This window comes from Ovis aries, chromosome 2, assembly GCF_016772045.2.
Source record: "Ovis aries strain OAR_USU_Benz2616 breed Rambouillet chromosome 2, ARS-UI_Ramb_v3.0, whole genome shotgun sequence".
Lineage (NCBI taxonomy): Eukaryota > Metazoa > Chordata > Mammalia > Artiodactyla > Bovidae > Ovis > Ovis aries.
Window position 1 is genome coordinate 114,130,919 of NC_056055.1, and position 27,800 is coordinate 114,158,718.

General features: G+C 38.8%; 1 protein-coding gene across 7 annotated transcripts in view; it reads right to left on the reverse strand.

Annotated features, from left to right (window-relative positions):
* TUBGCP5 (tubulin gamma complex component 5) overlaps positions 1-27,364 on the reverse strand; it is a 59,016-nt gene extending 31,652 nt beyond the window's left edge. For 6 of the 7 annotated variants that reach the window (XM_060409595.1, XM_042243585.1, XM_060409594.1 and 3 more), the window contains exons 1-6: positions 27,192-27,364; positions 24,981-25,034; positions 24,744-24,852; positions 4,059-4,155; positions 3,598-3,677; positions 3,076-3,211 (exon numbers count right to left, since the gene is read on the reverse strand). In XM_060409595.1, coding sequence (XP_060265578.1) covers positions 3,076-3,211; positions 3,598-3,677; positions 4,059-4,155; positions 24,744-24,852; positions 24,981-25,034; positions 27,192-27,337 — 622 coding nt within the window. In that variant the 5' untranslated portion in view covers positions 27,338-27,364. Of the gene's footprint in view, positions 1-3,075; positions 3,212-3,597; positions 3,678-4,058; positions 4,156-5,598; positions 5,720-24,743; positions 24,853-24,980; positions 25,035-27,191 lie in introns of those variants that run through there. The other variant, XM_060409596.1, reaches the window with a different exon arrangement.
* Positions 27,365-27,800: the final 436 nt, after the last annotated feature.

Consider the following 27,800-nt stretch of genomic DNA (forward strand, 5'->3'; position numbering starts at 1 on the left):
TTATATATATATATATATATATATATACATATATATATATGTATATGTATATATATACATAAAAGCAGTTTAAACTATAGACATATATATAAAATTTAATTAATGTCATTGCTACAAATTAAAAAAGTTACTCAATCTTAAAATGACCCCATGAATAAAAAAACACAAATAGTATATTTGAATAGTTTAATAATCATGAAAGACATTGAAATGGTAAGTAAAGATATTTCCAAGCAGCCCCAAAGCCTCAGGACTAGTACTAAGCTTTGAAGGATTACCCATCTTATACAGATTGGTGCAGAAAACAGAAAAAGGGAAAGCTACCTAACATTATGAGGCTAATATAACCTTGCTTCTAAAACCAAATGAAAACATAATATGAGAAAGTAACTCATCAAAGAATAAAGATTACAAATTTCCATTTGAAAAAAAGCTAATAACCCAATCCCATGATGTAGTCAAAAGAAGTTTAGCTTAGGAATACAATAACGATTCACTATCAAAAAAATCTATCAGTAAAGTAGTAGAGCAAAATAGATGAATTATAGAATTACCTCACAGATAAAGAACAGCATTTGATAAAGTTTAATATTTATTTATGATTAAAGACTCCCAGAAAAACAGGAATAATATTCTTAATTTTGCAAAGGCCACATATCCAGAACCTATGCCAAAACCATCACACTTAACTACAGAATTTCATGGGCAACCTTCTTGGGATAAAAACCACTCCAGGAAATCCACGCCCATTGCTACTGCTTCCTCTGCAGACTAGAGGGCTGGCCAGAAAAGAGACATGGTTAACATTTCATTAATAGGATATTAAGAACTAGTAGTGGATAAAACTGTCAATATTTGCAAAGAATACTGATCATCTATTAAAAAAACCCAATATTTTGGGAATTAACAATATATAATTAATACAAGAGTTCAGCAAGAATGCTGGGGAAAAAAAAACAATTTACAAAAACCAAGTGTCCCCCTATGTCAGCAATAAATAAAACAAAAAAAGACACTATTAACCACAACAACTATTAACACACATAGAAATCAACAAATAACTTAAGATCTTGACAAAGAAAATTTCTAAAATCTAGTAAGACATAAAAGAATTAGAATATAGATATTTCCACAGAAAAGATGTCAAATCTCCCCAAGCTAAATATATAAATTCAATGCAATCCCAATAAAAATCACAGGTGGATTTTTTTTCCAGCTGGATTTTTAAAAAAGAACTTACCAAACTGCTCCCAAAATGTCTACAGAAGAATGAAGTCTACAAATAGCTAAGCCAATTTTGAAACAGAGTAAAGGAGGTGAAGGGAAAACTTGCCTTCTGTGCGTTGAAACACATTACAAAGACATAAACAGTCTGGGCTTCCACAACTCACACTCAGGACAAAGAACTGAATGTTCAGAAGTAAGTGTATCAATATACAATAATTTTAGAACCACAAAGCAATGTGGAAAGAATGGACTGTTCACTAGACACTGCTGAGAAATTTGCTGCTGACAGTGGAGAAAAGTAAGCTGTTCTTCATTTCATATATAAGAGGAAAAGTAAGCTGTTCTTCATTTCATATATAGGAGAAGATCTGGTGGTCACTGAAGAGCAAAGAGAAAAAAGCAAAGAGAAGGAAAATACAGGGGAATGTTTTCATAAAGAAAAATATCAAGGTCTAAATTCTAACCATATCATGAAAAATTCACAGATTTAAGTACAATAAAATATTTAAAAAAATCAGATTCTGTTTGAAGGATACCATGAAAATGTTAACAGGTGACTAAGGGAAGAAAATAGCAATGTATAAAACCTTGGAATTACTATCTATATATAAAGAACTCTGATTGGTGGGGATGGGCAGGAAGGACATGAAACTCCAAAGAAAAGCACGGAAAGGACATCAATGGACACATCATATAAGGGAAAAGCCTGAGGGAACCAAGGGATCCGAAGTACTTATCCTGAGTAGTTAGACAAACACAAATGGAAACAGCAAACTAAATCAAAGTATACAAAAAATTATTATACATTATTTTTCTTTTATTTAGTCACTAACTTTAGAACCTTTTGATGAAGGTGAAAGAGTGAAAAAGCTGGCTTAAAACTCAACGTGCAAAAAACTAGGATCATGGCATCTGGCCCCATCAGTTCATGGCAAATAGGTGGGGAGACAATGGAAACAGTGACAGACTTTATTTTCTGGGGCTCCAAAATCACTGCTGGAGGGTGACTGCAGCCATGAAATTAAAAGACGCTTGCTCCTTGGAAGAAAAGCTATGACCAACCTAGACAGCGTATTAAAAAGCAGAGACATCATCTGTCTATTTAAAGCTATGGTTTTTCCAATAGTCATGTATGGATGTGAGAGTTGGATCATAAAGAAGGCTGAGAGTTGAAGAATTGATGCTTTCAAACTGTAGTCCTGGAGAAGACTCTTGAGAGTTCCTTGGACTGCAAGGTGATCAGACCAGTCAATCATAAAGGAAATCAATCCTGAAAATTCACTGGAAGGATTGATGCTGAAGCTGAAGCTCCAATACTCTGGCCACCTGATGCGAAGAACAAACTCACTGGAAAAGACCCTGATGTTGGGAAAGTGTAGGCAGGAGGAGAACGGGATGATAGAGGATGAGCTGGTTAGATGGCATGACTGACTCAATGGATATGAGTTTGAGCAAACTCCGGGAGACAGTGAAGGACAGGGAAGCCTGGCGTGCTGCAGTCCATGGAGCTGCAAAGAGTTGGACACGACTGAGCAACTGAATAACAACTTTATCAAAGCCAATCTTTCTTCAGTATAAATATAAACAAACCATTTAAGACTAAAAAGTTCTCAAACCTATTAAAAAAGACCAAAATTGAACTGTAAATGCCTTTTCAACATCAATTCTATAGAGCTATAATACTTATAATGCATTACAGAAGATCTGCCAATGGTTTAAAAAGGTTTGTTTTATTAGGAAGGCAGAGCTTACCAATGTTATAAATCACATGGGACTGCTTCTCAAAGCCTGCCTTTCCTTTTAGAGAATTCTATTAGAGAGATGCCAGCATTCAAGAACACAGAGAACCTTTCCAGATGACTCGAGGTCCCAGTTTTCTGTTTTGATCTTGTTCTTCTAAGGGTGTCCTGTCCACCTGAATCCCAGAGTCCTCTCTGCTTAAGGATTGTTGATCATTTTCATCTTCACTTTCTTCAGACCAATTCTGATTAAAAGAAGGAAATAAACCTTAACCTTAGAGCACCTAACAAATGGACCTATTCAGATTATGAAAATTTCAGGAAGAAAAGCAAAAACTGTATCAAATGAAACTTTTAATACATGTTGAAAGTTACTATTACAGGATGGAATTATTTCTGGTGGCAAAAATCCCTAGATTTACAGCTGCTTAAGGGGTACATATATTCATTCTGATCAACTTTCTAGTCCCAGTTTTTTGGTGCAAAATCTTAATAAAAATTCCATAATAAACTACTCTAATTTAGTGAAGAGTGTTCCTAGTTTAGATACGTTACTATAAGGCAGAAGGACCCATAAAAATAATCTAAATAACCTGGGATGTATTTATACAGCAAAACTACTGCCACTCACCGGTGTGTTTACATTTGGGCCAAGGTCAATCTCTTCACCTTCCATCAAGTATTTTCCCCAGTCAAAATCATCCTTCTTTTCTAAAATACAACAGAAGAATCTCAACAGTTTTATCAGAAATATGTGGGAAAGAAACTCCAAATTATAGTAAAAAGTTTAGCAAAACTCAAAATAAAACACACTTGAGAAATTAAAGTTCAAAAATACTGACAATAAATTGACATTCTAATATATTTAAAATTTTAATTTTTTATCTTCAGTTCTGATTTTTCTCTTTACATAATTGAAAGTAGTTTAACTTACAAAGTCATAGTTTATATTTTATATGAAAATTTACAATTACAATTGCACTTAAAGACAATAGAAATATTTATTTCATACATTTATTTACAGCTTCTTATAAACTCTCAATGTCTAGTAATTTTATCATAAAACAATTTCTCTCTTATTTGGTAACATACCCATTTCTTTATCTCTTGGTGTTTCCACATAATTGCTGTTCGAAGGAGAATCAGACAGACACAGAAGAAGTGACAGTATGGAATAATGTACATCTGTCTTTAAAACAAGAAATGAAAAATATGAATCACTGAGGTTGGTAAGAGCTTTCTAAACCAGTTTGAGTAAATAAAACTTCACCCTGGGACTTCCCTGGACATCCAGTAGTTAAGACTTGGAACTTCCACTGCTGGGGGAATGGGTTTGATCCCTGGGTGAGGAACTAAGATCCTGTATGCCAATTTGGTGCAGGCCCCTCTCTCAAAAAAAGAACAGATTACCTCATGACAGTTATGTCCTCAATTTTTTTGTGTGCATCAAGAAGACAATCATACCTAAATAAATCTCAATCTCTAAACTTGCTTTTATAGTTCAAACATGTACAGACAGAGGAACCTGTGAAATAACGCACTACGTGAATCATAATGAGGAACTGTCAGACAAACCTAAACTGAAGGACAAGCTACCGAATAATTAGCCTGCTCTCTTCAATAATGTCAAGGTCAGGAAAAAAAATGGTGAGGAATATTCTGGATCAAAGGATACCAACTGGTGAACCTGAACAAAAAGTAGACAGATGTTCCTTTTACTATTTTTCAACTTCTATACTTTTTTAAAATTTAAATTGTATTTATAAAAATCACATTTAAAAAGGTGTCAAAGTTAAAAACACTCCAAATAAGCACACTATGCATGGAAACTATGCACTATAAACTATGCATGGAAAGGAGAGAGGAAATGAATTAAATTCAAGGAATGGAAGGGAAGTTTCAGGTGACCTCTCCCTATTATATAGTGTGTGGTACTTCATGTATATCTTTATAGGGTTTACCATAATTATAACTAAATAGCTATTCAATAACTACTTGGCTAGTGATGATCATGCATTGCGTATTCTGTATTCCTACAACCCAGTGACACCAGGGACACAGAAGGCACTTGGTAAACTTCCCTAGGTATAAGGCAATGTATGGCTAATAAGACTACAAGAGCTGCCTCTTTTTAGATAATTTCTCTGCTTGGAAATGCCTTAACTTCCTTTAACCAAAAAAAGAAAGACAAAAAATGAAACTTTAATTCCGTAGAGAAAAGTGGTCTAAAATGTAAATACTTGAAGAAAATAACTCCCAATATATAAATCTATTATTTTGTGGTAATCACTTACGTCAGATTGCTTATTCTGAAAGAACTCTGTACACCTGAAACTACGGTTTCATGTATTAGTAATAACATACTGATGATATTAAGGAAAAAAGAATGCTGCTAAGTTAGGACTCTGGAAGTCAACGTTTAGATGACACAGGAGACTGTCTAAGATGGTGGATTGGGAAGCTCATCTCCTATAGGCACACCAAAATTGCACCTATTTACAGAGCAACTAATAGTGAGAATGATGGCTCAGTGGTAAAGAATCTGCCTACCAACACAGGAGATGCAGGTTCAATCCCCGAGTCAGGATGATCCCCTGGAGAAGAAAATGGCAACCCACTCCAGTATACTTGCCTGGGAGATTCCACGGACAGAAGAGCCTGGTGGGCTACAGTCCATGGGGTTGCAGAAGAGTCAGACATGACTTAGCAACTAAACAACAACAATTGGTGAGAATGCCCCTGCAGGCTAGCAGAAAAGATCTTCTGCAACTAAAGAAACAAAGAAGGAATCACAATGAGATGGGTAAGAGAGGTGGGGACATGGCACAGTCAAGATCCATGCACCCAGTTAGAATTATCCTCCCACGAATGGGAGTTCTCCCCAAGGAGTGAGGGGTCTGAGCCACACATCTGGCTCTACAGCCTTGGAGCTCTGCACCAGGAAGATGAGCCTCTAGAACTTTTGGCTTTTAAGGTCAGTAAAGCTTATATTCACGGGCAGCTGTGACGGTGCACAAGTGCGGCCGAGAGGAGCAACCCCATGTCCGAGTTCAGGGGCAGAAGCCGGGAGGACCCCATGCCCAAGGGGTGGCGGCCAAGAGGAGCTACCCTACGTCCGAGGTCAGGGGCAGTGGCCCAGAGTGCCAGGCTACGACGGTGCAGGAATGGCTGAGGGGAGATATCCCATGTCTGAGGTCAGGGGCGGCTGTTGAGAGGAGCTACCCCCCGCCCCTGGGCGGCGGCCAGGAGGAGCTCCCTCACACCTAAGGAGCAGTGGCTGCATGGGCGCAGGAGGGCCTAGAGGAGCTACTCCATGTTCAAGGTCAGGAGGGGTGGCTGTGAGGAGATACTCCACCTCCAAGGTAAGGAGCAGTGGCTGTGCTTTGCTGGAGCAGCCATGAAGAGACACCCCGTGCCCAAGGTAAGAGAAACCCAAGTAAGAAGGTAGGTGTTGCAAGAGGGCATCAGAGGGCAGACACTGAAACCATACTCACAGAAAACTAGTCAAGTCAATCTAATCACACTAGGACCACAGCCTCCTCTAACTCAATGAAACTAAGCCATGCCCTGGGGCGTCACCCAAGACAGGCGGGTCATGGTGGAGAGGTCTGATAGAATGTGGTCCACTGGAGAAGGGAATGGCAAACCACTTCAGTATTCTTGCCTTGAGAACCCCATGAACAGTATGAAAAGGCAAAATGATAGGATATTGAAAGAGGAACTCCCCAGGTCAGCAGGTGCCCAATATGCTACTGGAGATCAGGGGAGAAATCAGTGGAAACTCCAGAAAGAATGAAGGGATGGAGCCAAAGCAAAAACAACACCCAGCTGTGGATGTGACTGGTGATAGAAGCAAGGTCCGATGCTGTAAAGAGCAATATTGCGTAGGGACCTGGAATGTTAGGTCCATGAATCAAGGCAAATTGGAAGTGGTCAAACAAGAGATGGCAAGGGTGAACATCGACATTCTAGGAATCAGCAAACTAAAATGGACTGGAATGGGTGAATTTAACTCAGATGACCATCATATCTACTACTGTGGGCAGGAATCCCTTAGAAGAAATGGAGTAGCCATCATGGTCAACAAAAGAGTCTGAAATGCAATACTTGGATGCAATCTCAAAAACAACAGAATGATCTGTTTGTTTTCAAGGCAAAACATTCAATATCACAGTTATCCAAGTCTATGCCACAACCAGTAACGCTGAAGTAGCTGAAGTTGAACGGTTCTATGAAGACCTACAAGACCTTTTAGAACTAACACACAAAAAAGATGTCCTTTTCATTATAGGGGACTGGATTGCAAAAGTAGGAAGTCAAGAAACACCTGGAGTAACAGGCAAATTTGGCCTTGGAATGTGAAATGAAGCAGGGCAAAGACTAATAGAGTTTTGCCAAGAGAATGCACTGGTCATAGCAAATACCCTCTTCCAACAACACAAGAGAAGACTCTACACATGGACATCACCAGATGGTCAACACCAAAATCAGACTGATTATATTCTTTGCAGCCAAAGATGGAGAAGCTCTATAGAGTCAGCAAAAACAAGACCGGGAGCTGACTGTGGCTCAGACCATGAGCTTTTTTTTTTTGCCAAATTCAGACTTAAATTGAAGAAAGTAGGAAAAACCACTAGACCATTCAGTTATGACCTAAATCAAATCCCTTATGATTATACAGTGGAAGTGAGAAATAGATTTAAGGGACTATAGATAGGCACTATAGATAGAGTGCCTGATGAACTATGGACTGAGGTTTGTGACACCGTACAGGAGACAGGGATCAAGACCATCCCCATGGAAAAGAAATACAAAAAGGCAAAACGGCTGTCTGGGGAAGTCTTACAAATAGCTGTGAAAAGAAGAGAAGCAAAAAGCAAAGAAGAAAAGGAAAGATATAAGCATCTGAATGCAGAGTTCCAAAGAATAGCAAGAAGAGATAAGAAAGCCTTCCTCAGCGATCAATGCAAAGAAATAGAGGAAAAGAACAGAATGGGAAAGACTAGAGATCTCTTCAAGAAAATTAGAGATACCAAGGGAACATTTCATGCAAAGATGGGCTCGATAAAGGACAGAAACGGTATGGACCTAACCGAAGCAGAAGATATTAAGAGGTGGCAAGAATACACAGAAGAACTATACAAAAAAGATCTTCACGACCTGGATAATCATGATGGTGTGACCACTCACCTAGAGCCAGACATCCTGGAATGTGAAGTCAAGTGGGCCTTAGAAAGCATCACTATGAACAAAGCTAGTGGAGGTGATGGAATTCCAGTGGAGCTATTTCAAATCCTGAAAGATGATGCTGTGAAAGTGCTGCACTCAATATGCCAGCAAATTTGGAAAACTCAGCAGTGGCCACAGGACTGGAAAAGGTCAGTTTGCATTCCAATCCCAAAGAAAGGCAATGCCAAAGAATGCTCAAACTACCACACAATTGCACGCATCTCACATGCTAGCAAAGTAATCCTCAAAAATCTCCAAGCCAGGCTTCAGCAATACGTGAACCGTGAACTTCCAGATGTTCAAGCTGGTTTTAGAAAAGGCAGAGGAACCAGAGATCAAATTGCCAACATCCGCTGGATCATGGAAAAAGCAAGAGAGTTCCAGAAAAACATCTATTTCTGCTTTATTGACTATGCCAAAGCCTTTGACTGTGTGGATCACAATAAACTGTGGAAAATTCTGAGAGAAATGGGAATACCAGACCACCTGACCTGCCTCTTGAGAAATCTGTATGCGGGTCAGGAAACAACAGTTAGAACTGAACATGGAACAACAGACTGGTTCCAAATAGGAAAAGGAGTACGTCATGGCTGTATACTGTCACCCTGCTTATTTAACTTATATGCAGAGTACATCATGAGAAATGCTGGGCTGGAAGAAGTACAACCTGGAATCAAGATTGATGGGAGAAAAATCAATAATCTCAGATATGCAGATGGCACCACCCTTATGGCAGAAAGTGAAGAGGAACTAAAAGCCTCTTGATAAAAGTGAGAGGAGAGCAAAAAGGTTGGCTTAAAGCTCAACATTCAGAAAACGAAGATCATGGCATCCTGTCCCATAACTTCATGTGAAATAGATGGGGAAACAGTGGGAACAGTGTCAGACTTTATGTTTTGGGGCTCCAAAATCACTGCAGATGGTGACTGCAGCCATGAAATTAAAAGATGCTTACTCCTTGGAAGGAAAGTTATGACCAACCTAGACAGCATATTGCAAAGCAGACACATTACTTTGCCTACAAAGGTCCATCTAGTCAAGGCTATGGTTTTTCCTGTGGTCATGTATGGATGTGAGAGTTGGACTGTGAAGAAAGCTGAGCACCGAAGAATTGATGCTTTTGAAATGTGGTGTTGGAGAAGACTTTTGAGAGTCCCTAGGACTGCAAGGAGATCCAACCAGTCCATTCTGAAGGAGATCAGCCCTGGGATTTCTTTGGAAGGAATGATGCTAAAGCTGAAACTCGAGTACTTTGGCTACCTCTTGCGAAGAGTTGACTCATTGGAAAAGACTCTGATGCTGGGAGGGCTTGCAAGCAGGAGGAGAAGGGGACAACAGAGGATGAGATGGCTGGATGGCATCACCAACTCGATGGACGTAAGTTTGAGTGAACTCTGGGAGTTGGTGATGGACAGGGAGGCCTGGCGTGCTGCGATTCATGGGGTCACAAAGAGTTGGACATGACTGAGTGACTGAACTGAACTGAAAGCTTATATTCAAGTGACTCAGAAGGCTATGGAAAATAGACTTCACTCTTAAAGGGTGAACACACAAATCTCACATGTTCTAGGACCCAGGGCATAAGCAGCAATTTCAAAGGAGCCTTGGTCAAACCCACCTGCTGATCTTGGAGAGCACCCTGAGGACACAGATGCTGGTGGTAGCCATCTTGGAGAGCTTGTTCTATGAGGACATGAGTGCAAGCAAGCACTATCTTGGAGTATTTCTCCAGCCTATTAGCACATGGGGCTTACCTGCCCAACAGCCAATCAGCAACAATCCTAGGACCCCTAGGCAAGCTGCCAGCCATGTGGAGACCAAGGCCCAACTACCAGTGCGTTCAGGACCCAGCCTCACCCACTAGTGGACCAGCATAGGGACTTCCTGGGTCCTGAAGCCAGCTGTGCCAGGCGCCTGCACTGCCCACCAGCAGCTGGCAGACCTAGATGAGGCCAGCTCGTGCAGCCAACCATGCTGAGGATCAGCCCTATGTACTACTGTGCCTACAACAATTAGCCCACAACACATGGGTCCACGTAGCCCAGAGAGGGAGAGGCCAGAGCAAATAGCTCTGGTGACCAGACGGCAGTACTTTGCCAGGGGCCCAAAGACATCTCTTACACAAGGCCACTTTTCCAAGACTGGGAAATATGAGCATTCTACTCATTCTACTAATTCTGTTCTAATGAACAGAAATAAAAACAGAGGATTAGGGAAAATGAGGTGACAGAAAAATATGTTCCAAATGATGGGACAAGATAAGATGCCAAAAAAAAAAAAAAAAGAAGCAATGTGGAGATAAGCAATCTACCTGGTAGAGTTTCCCACACTCTGGAGAAGAAAGAATGAACACAATGAGAAGCATGACAAAAAGTTAGAAAACACGAAGAAAAACCAAACGCAGGTGACAAATACAACAATTGAAATTAAAAATACACTAGAAGTAATTCACAGTAGATGAGATGATATAGAGAAATGAATGGATTGATGAAGTATAAGATGGAGTACTGGAAATCATGTAAGCTGAACAACAACAACAAAAAATTTAAAACAAGGATGGTTTAAGAGAGTTCTGGGACAATGTCAAGAATACTAACATTTATATTATAGGGGGAGGTCCCTGAAGAAGAAAGAGAAATGGGCAGAAAACTTATTTGAAGGGATAACAGCTGAAAAATTCTTTAACATGAGAAAGGAAACAGACATTGAGCTCAGAAACACAGAGTTCTAAACAAGATTAACCCAAAGAGATCCACCCGAAGATACACTGTAATTAAAATACAAAAAATTAAAGCTAAAGAGACAATCTTAAAGTCAATAAAGGAAAATCAATGTTATTTATGAAGAAATTCTCTTAAGGCTATCAACTGGCTTTTTTGTGGAAACTTTCCAGCCCAGAATAGAGTAGCATGATACATTTAAAGTGATGGAATAATAAAAAAAAAAAACCCTACAACCAAGAATACTCTACCCAGCAAGGCTACATTCAGATTTAAAGGATAGATCAAAAGTTTTACAAACAAGCAAAAGCTTAAAGTGTTCAGCAACACCAAACCAACTTTTCAAGAATTGTTAAAGGGACTTCTTTAAATGGAAAAGATCACAACTAGAGATAGAAAATTACAAAAGGAAAAGTCTCACTGGTAAAGATGAATATACATTAAAGGTAGTAGATCAACCACTTATATAGCTAGTAGGAAGGTTAAAAGATAAAAATAATAAAATGGTCTATATCCACAATTTGTAATTAGTATTAGTCGTTCAGTTGTGTCCAAATCTTTGTGACCCCATGGAATGTAGCTCTTCAGGCTCCTCTGATAAATGATTCATATCTACAATAAGTAATTAAGAGACACACAAAACAAAAAGATTTTAAAATATTAAAATGTCAAAAACATTAAATGTTGGGGGATAACACAGGGTTGTGAAATGTGTTCCAACTTAAGAGATCAGAAACTTAAAATAATCATGAATATATAAAGTCTGCTATATAAAAATCTCATGGTTATCACACATCAAAACCCTATAATACACACACACACAGGAAGAAATTCAAATATTAACACTAAAGATAGTCATCAAATCACAAGAAAAGAAGAAATGAATGACAACCAAAAAAAAAAAAAAATCCCAGAACAATTACCAACATGGCAATGAGAACAGACCTATATAACTTATTTATTTGTGGTTGTGCTGTGCAGCTTGCCAGATCGTAGTTCTCTGGCCAGGGACTGAACCCATGCTCCTGGCAGTGAAAGCAAAACCACTGGACCAACAGGGAATCCCCTCAGTAATTACTTTAAATATTAATAGACTACAAAGGCTCCAATCTAATGACAAAGTGTGGCTGAATGGATACAAAAACAAAACCCATATAGATGTTGCTCATAAGGGTCTCACTTCAGATCTAAAGATGAAACATGTAGATGGAAAGTGAGGAAATGGAGAGAGGATTTCCATACAATGGAAATTAAAGCTGTGGTAGTACAATTTAAACAAGACAAAAGAGACCTTAAAACAAAGACCGCAAAAGGAGACAAAGGACATTACATAATGATCAAAAGATTAATCCAAGAAAATACAACATCTGTAAACACTTCGAAACCAACTTAGGAAGACCTAAATACAGAAATCAAATAACAAACATAGAAAAAAATGACAGTAACACAATAATAGTAGGGGACGTCTTTCCATACATAATGGACACATCATCTAGACAGAAATAAACTAGGAAACACTGGCCTTAAGTGATACATTAGGTCAGATGGACTTAACAGATATATGTAGGGCATTTCATTCAAAAAAAGCAGAATACACATTCTCCAGGAAAGATCACATACTAGGCCACAAAATAAGACTCAGTAAATTTAAGAAGACTAAAAATCAGTTCAGGCATCTTTTCTGACCACAATGCTATGAGACTAGAAATCAACTACAAAAAAAAAATTGCAAAAACCAAAAACAAAAACAAAGCCATGGGAGACTAAATAATATGCTACTAAAGAACCAATGGGTCACTGAGGAAATCAAAGAGGAAATCAAACATATCTAGAGACAAATGAAAAAAGGATATGATTCAAAAATCTATGCAACACAGCAAACACAGTTCTAAGAGGGATGTTTACAGCAGTACAATCTTACTTCAAAGTATCTAGTAAACAACAAAAAATATCTAGTAAACAACATAACCTCACACCTTATGGGAACTAGAAAAAAAAGAACAAACAAAACCCAAAGTTAGTAAAAGGAAAGAAATTATAAAGATTTACAGCAAAAATAAGTGAAATAGAGACAAAAAAATATAGAAAAGACCAGTGAAACTAAGAGTTGGTTCCTTGAAAAAATAAACAAATTTAATAATTTATCAGACTCATCAAAAAAAGAAAGACGACCCATGTCAATACAATCAGAAATGAAGAAGCTATAACCCATACCACAGAAATACAAAGGGTAATAAGACACTACACAAAGAAGTATACGCCAATAAAATGAACAATCTAGAAGAAATGGACAAATTCCTGGGAATGCACAGTCTCCCAAGACTGAATCAGGAAGAAACAGAAAATACGAACAGACCGATTTCCAGTAATTAAATTCAACTGGTAACCAAAAAGTTTCCAACAAACAAAAGTCTAGGACTAGATGTGTTTACCGGTGAACTCTACCAAATGTTTAAGAGTCAAAATCTATCCTTCTGAAACTATTTCAAAATACTACAAAGGAAGGAACACTTTTGACATCATTCTAAGAGGCCACCATCACCCTGATACCAAAATCAGAGAAAAATATCACACGCAAAAAGAAAATTACAGGCCAATATCACTCATGAACACAGATGTAAAAATGCTCAACAAAATATTCAAATGATACATTAAAAGGGTCATATATCATGATCAACTGGAGTTTATCCCAGGGATTAAGGATGATTCAAATTTGCAAATTGATATGATACATCACATTAATAAACTGGAAAATAAAATTATATGATCATTTCAACAGAAGAAGAAAAAAGCTTTTGACAGAATTTGACATCCATTTATGATAAAAACTTAAACATGTATAGACAGAATATACTTCAACATAATAAAGGCCACATATGATATGTCCACATCTAATATCAAAGGTGACAGCATACTCTCTTAACATCAGACAAAAGACACGGATGACCAATTTTGTCACTTCTATGCAACATAGTCTTAGCCACAGCAATCAGACAAGGCAAAGAAATAAAAGGAATCCAAACTGGAAAGGAAGAAGTAAAACTGTTACTGCAGATTACATGATAATATATATAAATCCTAAAGATGCCATAATAACACTATTAGAACTATTTCATGAATTCACTAAAGATGCAGTACACAAAATTAATATACAGATAGCTGTTGAATCTCTATACACTAACAACAAACTATGAGAAGGAAAAATCAGGAAAACAATCCCATTTACAATTGCATCAAGAATGAAACACTTAGGAATGAATCTACCTAAGAATGCGTAACACCTATACTTGGAAAAAACACACTGGTGAATGAAACTGAAGATGACACAAAGAGATGAAAAGACCTGCAGCTGTTACATATTGGAAGAATTCATACTGTTAAAATGACAGCACTAGTCAGCAATCTACAGATTCAATGCATCCCTATCAAAATACCAATGGTACTTTTCACAGAACTACCACAAATAATTCTGAAATTTGTATGGAATCACAAATAAATGTGATTAAATAGCCAGAACAATTTTGTTAAGGAAAAACAAAGCTTGAGGTATCACACTCCCTTATTTCAAACTACACTATAAAGCTACAGTAACCAAAACAGCACAATAATGACAGAGAAATACTCACACAGATCAATGGAACAGTGAGCCCAGAGTCGAGCCCAAATGTATACGGTCTATTATTCTATGACAAAGAAGACGAGAATATACAACGGGGAAAAGACAGCTTCTTCAATAAATGGTGTTGGGAAAACTGGACAGCTACATGCAAAAGAACCAAGGCAGACAACGTTCTTACATTATGCACAAAAAGTAAATTAAAACTGGATTAAAAATCAAATAGAAGACCTGAAACCATAAAACGCTGAAAAAGAAACAGGGAGTACATTGCTTGACATCAGCCTTAGCAATATTTTGGGGGATGCTTCTTAGGCAAGGGAAACAAAGGGAAAAATAAACAACTGGGACTACATCAAACTTAAACACTTTTAAACAACAAAGGAAAATAACAAACTGAAAAGGCCATCTACTGAATATGAGAAGATACTTACAAACAATATACCTGACATAGGTTTATATCCAAAATACACAAAGAACTCATATAGCTCAACATAAAAAAAAAAAAATCAGATTAAAAAAATGGGCAAAGGATCTGAATATACATTTTCCCAAAGAAGACATACCAAGGGCCAGACACAGGAAAACATGCTCAACATCAGTCAACATATGGGAAATACAAATTAAAATCACAATGAGATATTGCCTCACACTTGTCAGAACGGTCATATGAAAAAGAAAATTAGAAGTGCTGGAAAAGATGTGGAAAAGAAAGAAATCTTGTACACTGGTGGCGGGAGTGAAAATTGGTACAGTCACTATGGAAAACAGTATGGAGCATCCTAAAAAAATAAAAATAGGGAGTTCTGTGGTGGATTCAGTAGTTGGGATTCTGGGCGTCTACGGCCATGGCCCAAGTTCAATCCTTAGTTGGAGAGCTAACATCTTGGAAGCCAGGTTGTGTAGCCAAAACAAACAAACAAAAAACCCCATAAGATCCAACAACTCCACTGCTCTTGGTATTCATGTGGAGAAAACAAAAATGCTAAATTGAAAGAATAGATGCATCATCCCTATGCTCACTGAACAGCCAAGACATGGAAGAAACGTAAATGTTCACAGATACATGAGTGAGTAAAAAAGAAGTGGCATATAAATACAATGGATATTATTCAGCCATTTAAAAGAATGAAATCTTGACCTTTTTGACAGTAGGGATGAACCTAGGGATGAACATGCTTAAGTGAAATAAGTCAGAGAGACAAAGACAAAGACTGTATCGTTTCACTTATACGTGGAATCTAAAAAGCAAAACAAATGAACAAAACCAAATCTAATATAAAAAAACAGCAACAAAGTCAAAGATACAGAGAATAGCAGCTAACCAAAGAGGAGAGGGATGGGGAATGAGTGAAATAGGTGAGGGAGAGTAAGAGGAACAAACTTTCACTTACACAAGAAATGAGTCGTCATGGGGAAGACATGAATAATAGCGGGAACAGTCAATAATATGACAATAACTTTGTATGGTGACAAATGGTAACTAGAAATACCAAATCACTGTGTTGTGCACCTGGAACTAACACAGTGTTGTAGGTTAACTGCACTTCAATTCATTATAACATGGGCTAATTGTTCTTTTATGCTCCTTCTTACTGAAGCTATTAGTAACTGCCTTCTGCTCTTCCCCAGCATACTGGATACCTTCCAACCTGGGGGGCTCATCTTCTGGTGTCATATCTCTTAAGCTTTTCACACTGACCATGAAGTTCGCCAGCCAAGAATGCTGGAGTAGTTTGCCATTTCCTTCTCCAGGGGATGCCATTTTGTCAGAACTCTTCAGTATGACTCTTCCATCTTAGGTAGCCTTGCATAGCATGGCTCATAGCTTCACTGAGTTATACAAGGCACTTCAACACGACAAGGCTGTGATCCATGAAGGGGAAGAGCGGAGGGTAAATACTAGTAGCTGTAGTAAGAGTGAAGCAAGCAGCTGGGTCAAAGTGGGAATGACACTCAGCTGTGGATGTGTCTGGTGGTGAAATTAAAGTCTGATGCTGTAAGGAACAATACTGCACAGGAACCTGGAATGTTAGGTCCATGCATCAAGGTAAATTGTATGTGGACAAGCAGGAAATGGCAAAACTGAACACTGACATCTTAGGAATCACTGAACTAAAATGGATGGGAACTATAATTCAGATGACCGTTATATCTACTTTTGTTGTTTAGTTGCTAAGTCATGTCAGATTCTTTGCAACCTCACGGGATGTAGCCCATCAGGCTCCTCTGTCCTTGGGATTTCCCAGGCAGCAATACTGGAGCTGTTTGCCATTTTCTTCTCTGTGGGATCTTCCTGACCCAGGGATCAAACCCACATCACCTGCTTGGCAGGCAGATTATTTACCACTGAGCCACTTGGGAATCTCATCTTTATCTACTACTGTGGGCAAGAATCCCTTTACAGAAATGTATTAGCTCTCACAGTCAACAAGAGTAAAAAATGCAGTACTTGGGTTCAATCTCAAAAACAACAGAATAACCTCAGTTCATTTCCAAGGCAAACCATTCAACATCACAGTAATCAAAGTCTATGTCCCAACCACTGATGACAAGAAAGCTGAAGTTGATCAGTTCTATGAAGACCTATTGGGGCTTCCCTGGTGGCCCAGTTAGTAAAGAATCTGTCTGCAATGCAGGAGACCCCAGTTCAATCCCTGGGCTGGGAAGATCCCCTGAAAAAGGGAACGTCTATCCACTCCAGTATTCTTGCCCGGAGAATTCCACAGATAGAGGAGACTGGCAGGCTACAGTCCATGGAGCTGTGAGGAGGTGGACACGACTGAGCAAATAGGACTACTACTACACTATGAAGACCTACAACACCTTCTAGAACTAACAACAAAAAAGATCTCCTTTTCATCACAGGAGATTTGAATGCAAAAGAAGGAAGGCAAGGGATACCCAGATAACAGGCAAGTTTGACCTTGGAGTACAAAAATGAAGCAAGGCAAAGACTAACAGAAGAACAAAGGAAATACCCTCTTCCAACAACCCAAGAGATGACTCTACACATGGACATCACCAGACGGTCAATACCAAAATCAGAATGATTATGTTCTTTGCAGGCAAAATTGGAGAAGCTCTATACAGTCAGCCAAAACAAGACCTGGAGCTAACTGTGGCTCATATCATAAACTCCCTATTGCAAAATTCAGGCTAAAATTGAGGAAAGTAGGGAAAACCATTCAGGTATGACCTAAATCAAATCCTTCATGATTATACAGTAGAAGTGACAAATAGATTCAAGATGAGATCTGGTAGACAGAGGGCCTGAAGAACTACACAGAAGGAGGTACGTAACACTGTACAGGAGGCAGTGACCAAAAAAAAAACCACCCCAAAGAAAAAGAAATGCAAGGAAGTAAAGTGACTGTCTGAGGAGGCTTTACAAACAGCTGAAGAAAGAAGAGAAATGAAAGGCAAAGGAGAAAGGGAAAGATATACCCAATGGAATACACAGTTTCAGAGAACAGCAAGGAGAGATAAGAAGGCCTTCTTCAATGAATAATGCAAAGAGATAGTGGAAAACAAAAGAAGCAGAAAGACTAGTGATCTCTTAAGAAAACAGGAGATATCAATGGAACACTTCACACAAGCATGGGCATGAAAAAGGAGAGAGACTGTTAAGAACCTAGCAGAAACAAAAGAGATTAAAAAGAGGTGGCAAGATTACAAAGAATCATAGAAAAAGGTCTTCAGTTCAGTCACTCAGTCGTGTCTGACTCTTTGTGACCCCATGAATCGCAGCATGCCAGGCCTCCCTGTCCATCACCAACTCCCGGAGTTCACTCAAACTCACGTCCATCAAGTCGGTGATGCCATCCTGCCATCTCATCCTCGGTCGTCCCCTCCTCCTCCTGCCCCCAATCCCTCAGCATCACAGTCTTTTCCAATGAGTCAACTCTTCGCATGAGGTGGCCAAAGTACTGGAGTTTCAGCTTTAGCATCATTCCTTCCAAAGAACACCCAGGGCTGATCTCCTTTAGATGGACTGGTTATGACTTGGATTACCACACCGATGTGGTCACTCATTGAGAGCCAGAAATCCTGGAGTATGAAGTCAGGTGGGCCTTAAGAACATCACTACAAACAAAGCTAGTGGAGGTGATGGAATTCCAGCTGAGCTATTTATAATCATAAAAGATGATGCTGTGAAAGTGTTACAAATGTCAGCAAATTTAGAAAACTCAGTAGTGGACACAGGACTGGAAAAGGTCAGTTTTCATTCCAATGCCAAAGAAGGGCAATGACAAAGACTGTTGCATCTACCATACAATTGTGCTCATTTCATATGCTAGCAAGGTTATGCTGAAAATCCTTCACATGAGGCTTCAGCAGTACATGAACTTCCACATGTACAAGCTGGGTTTAGAAAAGGCAGAGAACCAGAGATCAAATTGCCAACATCTGTTGGATCACAGAAAAAGCAAGAGAATTTCAGAAAAACATCTACTTCTGCTTCATTGACTACACTAAAGCCTTCAACTATGTGGATCACAACAAACTGTGGAAAATTCTTAAGGAGATGGAAGTCCCAGACCACCTTACCTGTCTTTTGAGAAACCTGTATGAAGGTCAGGAAGCAACAGTTAGAACTGGACATGGAACAACGGGCTGGTTCCAAATTGGGAAAGGAATACAACAAGCCTGTATACCGTCACCCTGCTTATTTAACTTATATGCAGAGTACATCATGCGAAATGCTAGGCTGGATGAATCACAAGCTGGAATCAAGACTGCTGGCAGAATTATCAACAACCTCAGATATGCAGAGATACCACTCTAATGGCAGGAAGTGAAGAGGAACTAATGAGCTTTTTGATGAGACTGAAAGAGGATAGTGAAAAAGCTGTCTTGAAACTCAAAAGATTCAAAAGACTAAGATTATGGCATCTGGTAACATCACTTCATGGCAAACATGAAGATCCCCTGGAGAAGGAAATGGCAACCTACTCCAGTATTCTTGCCTGGAAAATCCCATGGACAGAAGAGCCTGACCAGCTACAGTTATGGGGTCTCAAAGAGTAGGACATGACTCAGCGACTTCACTTCAAACTTCTTCAATATCCCCTTCAATTTATGTGCTGAAACTAACTCCTAATGCAATGGTACTTGGAGGAGGGGCCTTTGGGAGGTAATCAGCTCCTGAGGGTGGAGCACTGGTCCAACAGGCTAAAAGCAGAGAGCTCCTGTCTTCACATGAGGACACAGAGAGAAGGCAGCCACTGACAAGCTGGGAACAGTCCTCACCAGCAATCCCAAAGTGGCCAGCACCTTGCTCTTAATCTCCAGTCTCCAAAAGTATAAGGAAATAAATTCCTGTTTTTAAGTCACTGAAAGATCAGTGTGTGGTAATTCTGTTATGGTAATCTGAGCTTACTAAGGCATATGAACAGAATTCAAGGCAAAAAACATAGGAATATCTCAAAGACACAGAAAAAGATTTGACAATTCACAATTAAAAAAAAACCTTGCGGTTGATTAAAAATAAAAAGGAATATCCTCTTTCTGATAAAGCACACCTGTAAAAAACCTGAAACTAAAGCTTTTCCTTTAAAATTGGGAACAAGGCAAATATGCGGACTTTGTCTTCTGGGCAGCATTGTATTGGACCACCTGCAATAAGACAAAAAACAAAAAAAAAATCTCCCACTGGAATGGAAGAAGTCAAACTGCCTTTATTCAGAGATGACACAATCCTATATGCAGAAAATACTAAGGAATTTAGAAGAAAATTACTAGAATAAATGAGTTTAACAAGGCTAGGTATATAATAAACAAACTGCAAATGAATTTAAGAAGAAAAGTTCCACTCATAATAGCACCAAATAGAATAAAATATTTAGAAATGTATATAAAAGAAATGCAAGATTTGTACATGAAAAAATAAAAATGATGAAAAACATTTTAAATGATCTAACTAAATGAAGAGTCCATATTCACAGATTAACAGATATAATATTGGTAAGATTGTGTACTAGTTTCCTAAGCCTTCCTTACCAAATTTTACAAATCATGCGGCTTAAAACAAAGAGATTTACTCTCTCTCAGTTCTGGAGGCTAGACGTCTTAGTCAACGTGCTGGCAGTCCAAGCTCCCTATGAAGGCTCAAGGGAAGACTTCTTCCTTGACTCTTCCTAGCTTCTCATGGTTGCTAGCAATCTTTGGCTTTCCTTGACTTGTAGCCACATTGTTCCAGTCTCTGCCTCTTTCACTGCATAGTGTAACACTATGTGCATCTCTGTGTTAAAATTCCTATTTTCTTATGAGGATATCAATCACTGAATTAATCCAGTTTAACTTCATTTCAACTTGCTGACACTGTCAAAGACCCTATAGTAAGATTATCAGGGACTAAGACTTGAACACATCTTTCTGGGGGACACAATTCAACCTAACAAATGACAATACTTTCCAAATTGATCTATGGATTCAATGCAATCCCTGACAAAATCCACCTGGCTTTTGCAGAAATTTAGTTGACCCTACAATGTGTATGGAAATTCAACGGCTCTAAAATAGACAAAACAGTTTTGAAAAAGAAGAAAACTGGAGGACTTTTATAACCCAATTCCAAAGCTTAAAAGCTACAGTAACAAAGACAGTATGGCATTTATGTAAGGATAGGCATACTGATTAATCAAACGATTGAGAACTTGTAAATCCTTACACACATGGTCAATTTGTTTTTGACAAAGTTGCCAAGACAATTCAAAAGGAAAAGAACAGTTTTTTCAACAAATGGTAATAGGATGGATAAATACATTCAAGCAAAAACCAAAAAACTGTAAATCCCATCCTCACAACATATACAACAATTTACTCAAAATGGACCATGAATCTAAATGCAAGTGCTAAAACTACTAGAAGAAAACCTCAAAGAAAAGTCTTTGGGTTAGGCAAAGATATGACATCAAAAGCATGATAAGTAAAATGGACTTCATTAAAATGAAAAACTTTTGAGTTTCAAAAACAACCACCCATAAAATGAAAAACAAACAAACAAAAAAAACACTCATAGAATGAAAAGATAAGGTAGGGCCTAGAAGAAAATACCTGTAAGTCACTTTCCTGATGAAGAACTTGCATGAGAACCACATAAACAACTCTGACAATTAATAAGACAAGCAATCCGACTTTAGAATGGTTAGAAGAACTGAGTGAACATCACAGAGGCAGATTAAAAAAAAAATCATTAGGTCAGTACTCGTCTGGGGTTGGGTGCAGGCACTGATTGCAAAAAAAAGAAAAAACTGATTTAAGAAGAACTTCTGGGGTGATGGAAATGTTTTAAAACTGGACTGTGGTTGCATAACTTTATTTATTAAAAATAAATTCCTCCATGGTAAGCTGTATATCAGTAAAGCTGAAAAAAAAAATGAAGTTATTGCTGTACCCCAACATACATGTCAGAGATGCCACAGCAAAGGAGAAAAGGGCAACCAACTCTGTCTGTGAAAGCGGGGCAGGAGCCAAGGACAGAGATGAATAGCAAGGCCAAAAAGAACAGTCAGATTATTCCTGCAGTATCTATTGTCTACTCTCGTCTAGGTGCTGAGAACAAATCAGAAGCAAAGCCCCACACCTGTAAAACGCTATTGAGGAGATAGGAAATAAACAATAACAAACACAATAAAAAGTTAAATATATAGAATCTATAGATGGTATTTGAATTTTGATAATCAATGATGAGATTCCTCAGGCAGAAAAGGAAGGTCAGGTACAGGACATAGCATGTGCCACAGAAGAATTAGGGAATATGGTCCCACTGTATTCAGTGAGCCCTAAGGTGGGGGTGTACAGAAAAATAACCAGAGATGGCCAATGAAAAAGTCAAAATAGGAATCAGAAGTAACACTCATCTTTTCATTTAATTATTCTGCACCACTCTGGTATTTTCACTGGTACAGATGAAACTGAGATTTGCCTGGCAAAAAAAATGACAGAAACCAGTAAGTACTGATCATGGTCTTATGGGACTAACATAACAGTACTTGGCACGTAGTAAATGCACTAAAAATGCTTGCCATTATGTTTATTATTAATATGGTGTCACAGTGCCTAAGCTATATACTTCACTTAGTTTATTTAACTTAAATGCAGAGTACATCATGGGAAATGCTGGGCTAGATGAATCACAAGCTGGAATCAAGACTGTCAGGAGAAATATCAACAACCTCAGATATACAGATGATACCATTCTAATGACAGAAAGTGAAGAGGAACTAAAGAGCCTTTTAATGAAGGTGAAAGAGCAGAGTGAAAAAAAGCTAGCCTGAAACTCAACATTCAAAAAACACTAAGATCATGGCATCTGGTCCAAATACTTTATGGCAAACAGAAGGGAAAAAAGTGGAAACAATGACAGATTTTCTTTTCTTGGGCTCCAAAATCACTGTGGATGGTAACTGCAGCCATGAAATTAAAAGATGCTTGCTCCTTGGAAGAAAAGCTATGACCAAACTAGACAGTGTATTAAAAATCAGAGACATTACTTTGCCAACCAAGATCCATACAGTCAAAGATATGGTTTTTCTCGGTAGTCATATATTGATGTAAGAACTGGACCATAAAGGCAGCTGAGCACCAAAGAATTGATGCTTTTGAACTGTGGTGTTGGAGAAGACTCTTGAGAGTCCCTTGGACTGTAAGGCGATCAAACCAGTCAATCTTAAAGGAAATCAATTCTGAATATTCATTGGAAGGACTTATGCTGAAGTTGAAGCTCCAATACTTTGGCCATCTGATGTGAACAGCCAACTCATTGGGAAAGACCCTGATGCTGGGAAAGATTGAAGGCACAAGGAGAAGGGGATGACTGAGGACAAGATGGTTGGATGGCATTACTGACTCAATGGACATGAATTTGAGCAAGCTCCAGCAGATGAAGGACAGGGAAGCCAAGTGTGCTGCAGTCCGTGGGGCTGCAGAGTGAGACACGACTTAGTGACTGAAGAACAAGAAGTGCCTAAATTATTAAGCTCTACAGTCCATTCAGAAAGCTACACAAAGTGAATCAAGAAGAGACTTAAAAAAAGATTTGTCTCCTTTTTTAAAATGGTCCTTGCAGGAACAATACATGGAAGTGTTTTACTAATCTTTAGGGCATGGATTCATAGCACTGCAGTTCTCTCTCTTCCAGAAATACCTTTATAGCCCTTCCTAAAATTGATGGACAGTTTTAAAAACTATCTAAAGCTCTTTCTTAGGTCACCAACTCAGTGTAAAGAGAGAGAAAGCCTATCAGTAACAGACTATTCCACAAGGACTGTGAAGACTGACTTGACATATGTAGGCACAAAGAGTTAATTTGGGAGGACTGGGTTGTCCAAACCCTGCACATCTCAAAGATCTTCAGGACTGATCCTTGACTGGCTCCTGAGATATTCTCCCAGCCCTTGGAATACCCTGTTAGTACAGTGTATTTGTATGGCAGTCTTTGGGCCACACTGTATCAGTCTGACCAGACAGTTTATGCTAACAATGTGACTTATGGTGAATAATTTTGCAGGCCTGAAGTCCTTGGCTTGACCTCTGGGGAGATTGAGTAGCTAAGCATATTCATGTGACTGACCCCCCAAAAAAACCCTGAACACCAAGACTCAGGGGAGTTTCCCTGGTTTGCAACATTTTGTCACTGAGAAAATTAAGTGCATCCCTCTGCAACTTCACTGCGAAGGGACATCTGGAAGCTTGTACCTGGTTTCTCCTGGACTTTGCTCCACACCTTTCCCCTTTGCTCATCTGTATTCTTTCACTACAATAAGCCATACAATAAGGATAGCAGTTTTCTTTCTGGAGTTCTGTGAGTTATCCTAGTGAATCATTGAGCCTAAGGGGTGGTTTTAGGGACACATGACTGAATATGGAAGAGCTTAGAACAGCACCTAGCATCTAGTGAGCGATATACCAATAATTATATTGCAAAGTGCTGAGAAGTCATTGAAAAGTTTTAAGAAAGCTAGAAGTGCTATTATTTCTTCTAATCTTTGATCTCAATTTCCACAGTAGATTGGGGCCAACATGATTAAACATGAATATACTTCTTTTATCACAAGCCTGAGACACAGTGGATTTTATGTCAATTTCCAGCAGATGGTGATTCTAGTCGGTGGACAATAGTAAAATAGAATGAATGTCTAAATGTTAATAGAATCAGGCTGACAATAATCAGATTAGAAACAGCAGAGATTTCACAATATAGCATACCTTGAATTCCTTTATGCTTGGAAGCGATGCATTTAGAAATTCTTCAGTTAATCTCTTCCAACTGGCAGCTTTGCTTAGATCGGAATGAATAATGAATTTTTCATAAATCCTAGAATGTTAAAAAAAATCAACTAACAACTAAAAAGCTGTATTAATAAAAAGGTCTGTAAGATACATAGATATCTGAACATGCACATATATACATATGTATATATATATACATATAAACTGACTTACCCTTCTATTGTCTTTTGTACTTTGTGGCTATTGACATCTAAGAAACGATGAAATCTAAAAGAGAAAATGTGATTCTTATATCAATCGTGTCATAAAGCTAAGTTGACTAGTCTCACGGTCCAACACATTGCCCCCCAAACACACTATACTCAGTTATGTGTTTCCAGTGAGTGCACCTCTCTCCCTGTATCACCTCTGTCATTCATGCAAACAACCAGTCAACCTAAGACTGCTCAAGCATCCTTTCCTTATGACACAGATTGTCTTGAGTTTCCCAACTCTGTCCTCTGGCTCCTCTCTCTTTCCATAATGCCCTGTGTGTAAGTCCAGCACAGCACATCCCTGTTAGCAGGGTTTCCTAAACTTTTTATGCCATTGTGAAGGCCTATGAATCCTAGGGATCCCGTCTCAGGATAAAATGAAACAGAAAGGAAGCCAAGCATACTGAAATACACTTTTGAAATATTTTTTGAAGTCTGTGATATAGTCTGTGATGTTTTTGTTAAAACATTAAATAACAAGATCTAGAAGTGGGTTCATAACTACATGCAACAGTAAATAAGATTTATTAGAAATATCTGCAGTAATTACAATATGACAGTGAAATATGTGATTTCTACTGGTGACACAGTACATAAGCTATTACTTCTTGTTGCTTTCACTCATAATTGAAGGAAATGCTACTTTTCAGCTAGAGATTAGTATAATTTTCTTCTTGTCCAAATCTGTTATATCTGAATTCTACTATTAATATATTCAGACCCTCAGGTTAAGAAGTTCTGTTCTACATCATATGTAATAATTTTTATCTGTCTTATTTAAGAATAGTCGCTGTATTGCACCTGTCTGTGAATTTCTAAGGCCTAGAATGTGGCCTCAATTTTTAAAAATATAAATATGAATTGTTCATTTTTCTGATGGATTAAAGCATCACAAAATTACAATATAGCTCACTCAACTCTTGTTTTCCATCTTTTAGTGGAAACCACACAACCTGTACCTAAAAGAAGTAAATTACACTACTAATTAAAATATCTAATTCTAACCTAGCAAATGGCTGAATGGAATACCATTTTACCTATAAATTTAGTTTCTCAATGTGTAAAAGGCGTTAGTAACTGCTAAGCTCTCCTAACTCTAAAATGATGTCTGCTTACCTACTGTCATTTAGACATACTAACAGAAAAATTATTTGGGATAGAACATTTAAGTTTCTCTTAATATGACCTATTCTCTGAATATCACCTATTAAGGAATTGTTATACTTATGTTACACTTAAGAATTGAGTATTTTATTTCAAAAACGGGGCCGTTTAGACTCTATTCTTATTATAAACCAAGTGGGCACTTTATGTGTGATCATTAAGGTTGATAAAAAGATTACCGATTTCAAAAAACTGTTTACCATTCAAGAAGACTTCTTTCGACATTAGGCAGAAGATTAACAATGACTACCATTCTTCTAATAAAAATTTTATTACAGGTAATGATCATAACTGATTTACATGTCCCATAAGGGAAAATTATACCACTGATTTCACCTAAGTACCTAATCTGAATAAATCTTTTAAAATTAATTAAATAAAAAACCGTATTAAAAGTTGCACTGGACCTCGCATACTCTATGCCAAGAACTGTTTTAGGCGCTGGGATAAGAAATAAACAGAACAAACGAAGATCCCTACTTTGGTGGAGCTTATATACTGCATGACGGTGGGGGTGGAGACAAACAATAACAACAAATGAGTTATCCAATGTGTTATGCTTCGCGTTTTGGAAAAAAAGAGCAGGGTAAGAAATACGGAGTGGTCCGAGCAGAGAGGGAGTCAGTGAGAATAGGGTGTGACCATTACTTTGCTCTAAAATTTTACTCAACCAACCACTCAAAAAATTGATGGGCAGGGGCCCGCGCTAAGCGCAGTGGGCGGAGCAGGGAACCGGATTGCCAGAACTCTTCACTAGGAGAAAGATCGGAGGACGACCCCCAGCAACCCACAACCCATTGACTGAGCTAGGCCTGGCGTGTCCCAGTCCACGGAATAGCAAAGAGTCGAACCCGACTGAGCGACTGAACTGATCACCGCCTCGGGCATCCAGAATGCACGAAGGCACTAAGCTGCTGGAGCGGCAAAGCGCGCCGGGACTCTGCCGGTCGTGCAACACAACTCGCCAGACCCCTTCCCTTCCCCGGCTGCGATGCCGCGTCCACACCTGAAGTTGGACCAGGCGAAGTGCAAAGCGAGCTGGAAGTTGGGGTCCGCTTCGTCCTGGACGCCCGCCACAAGGCGAACGAGCTCGCGCACGTCGCGCTCTTGTCGTCTATCCAGCCGACTCCAGGACGGCGGCAGGGACGCCATACCTCCCGCGCTCCCGCCGTCCTTCGCGAGGTTGCGCCAGCTCTCGCGCGAGTTCGAGCTGCGGCCGCGTTGCGCGTCTCCCTCGCGAGAGTTCGCGCTGCAGTCACGTTGAGCCTTGGGTCTGGTTCTGGTCGGTGGCAGGGTTGTGAGTGTCGTCAAAGGAGAAGCAGTTATTATTAAATTTATTAATAATAGTCTTTGACTGACTTTGGTTGATGGTCTAACGCCTGTGTTTCAAGAACAGCCACTTCTCATTCAGTGTATCGGTTTGCACAGTTTTTAGCTACCACCCTTCGTCAGTTATCCATCATTCAGTTTCTCCTAGAGGTGATATCCAGTGGTCTTTGGATTCCGCTCTGCCTACATGGGCCGCACTACGTGGCACACACTACAGCAGATGTAAAGAAAGCGCGTTGTCTCGCACACAGACTGAGCGCCTTGCCTCCTGCGACTCCCAGTGGGC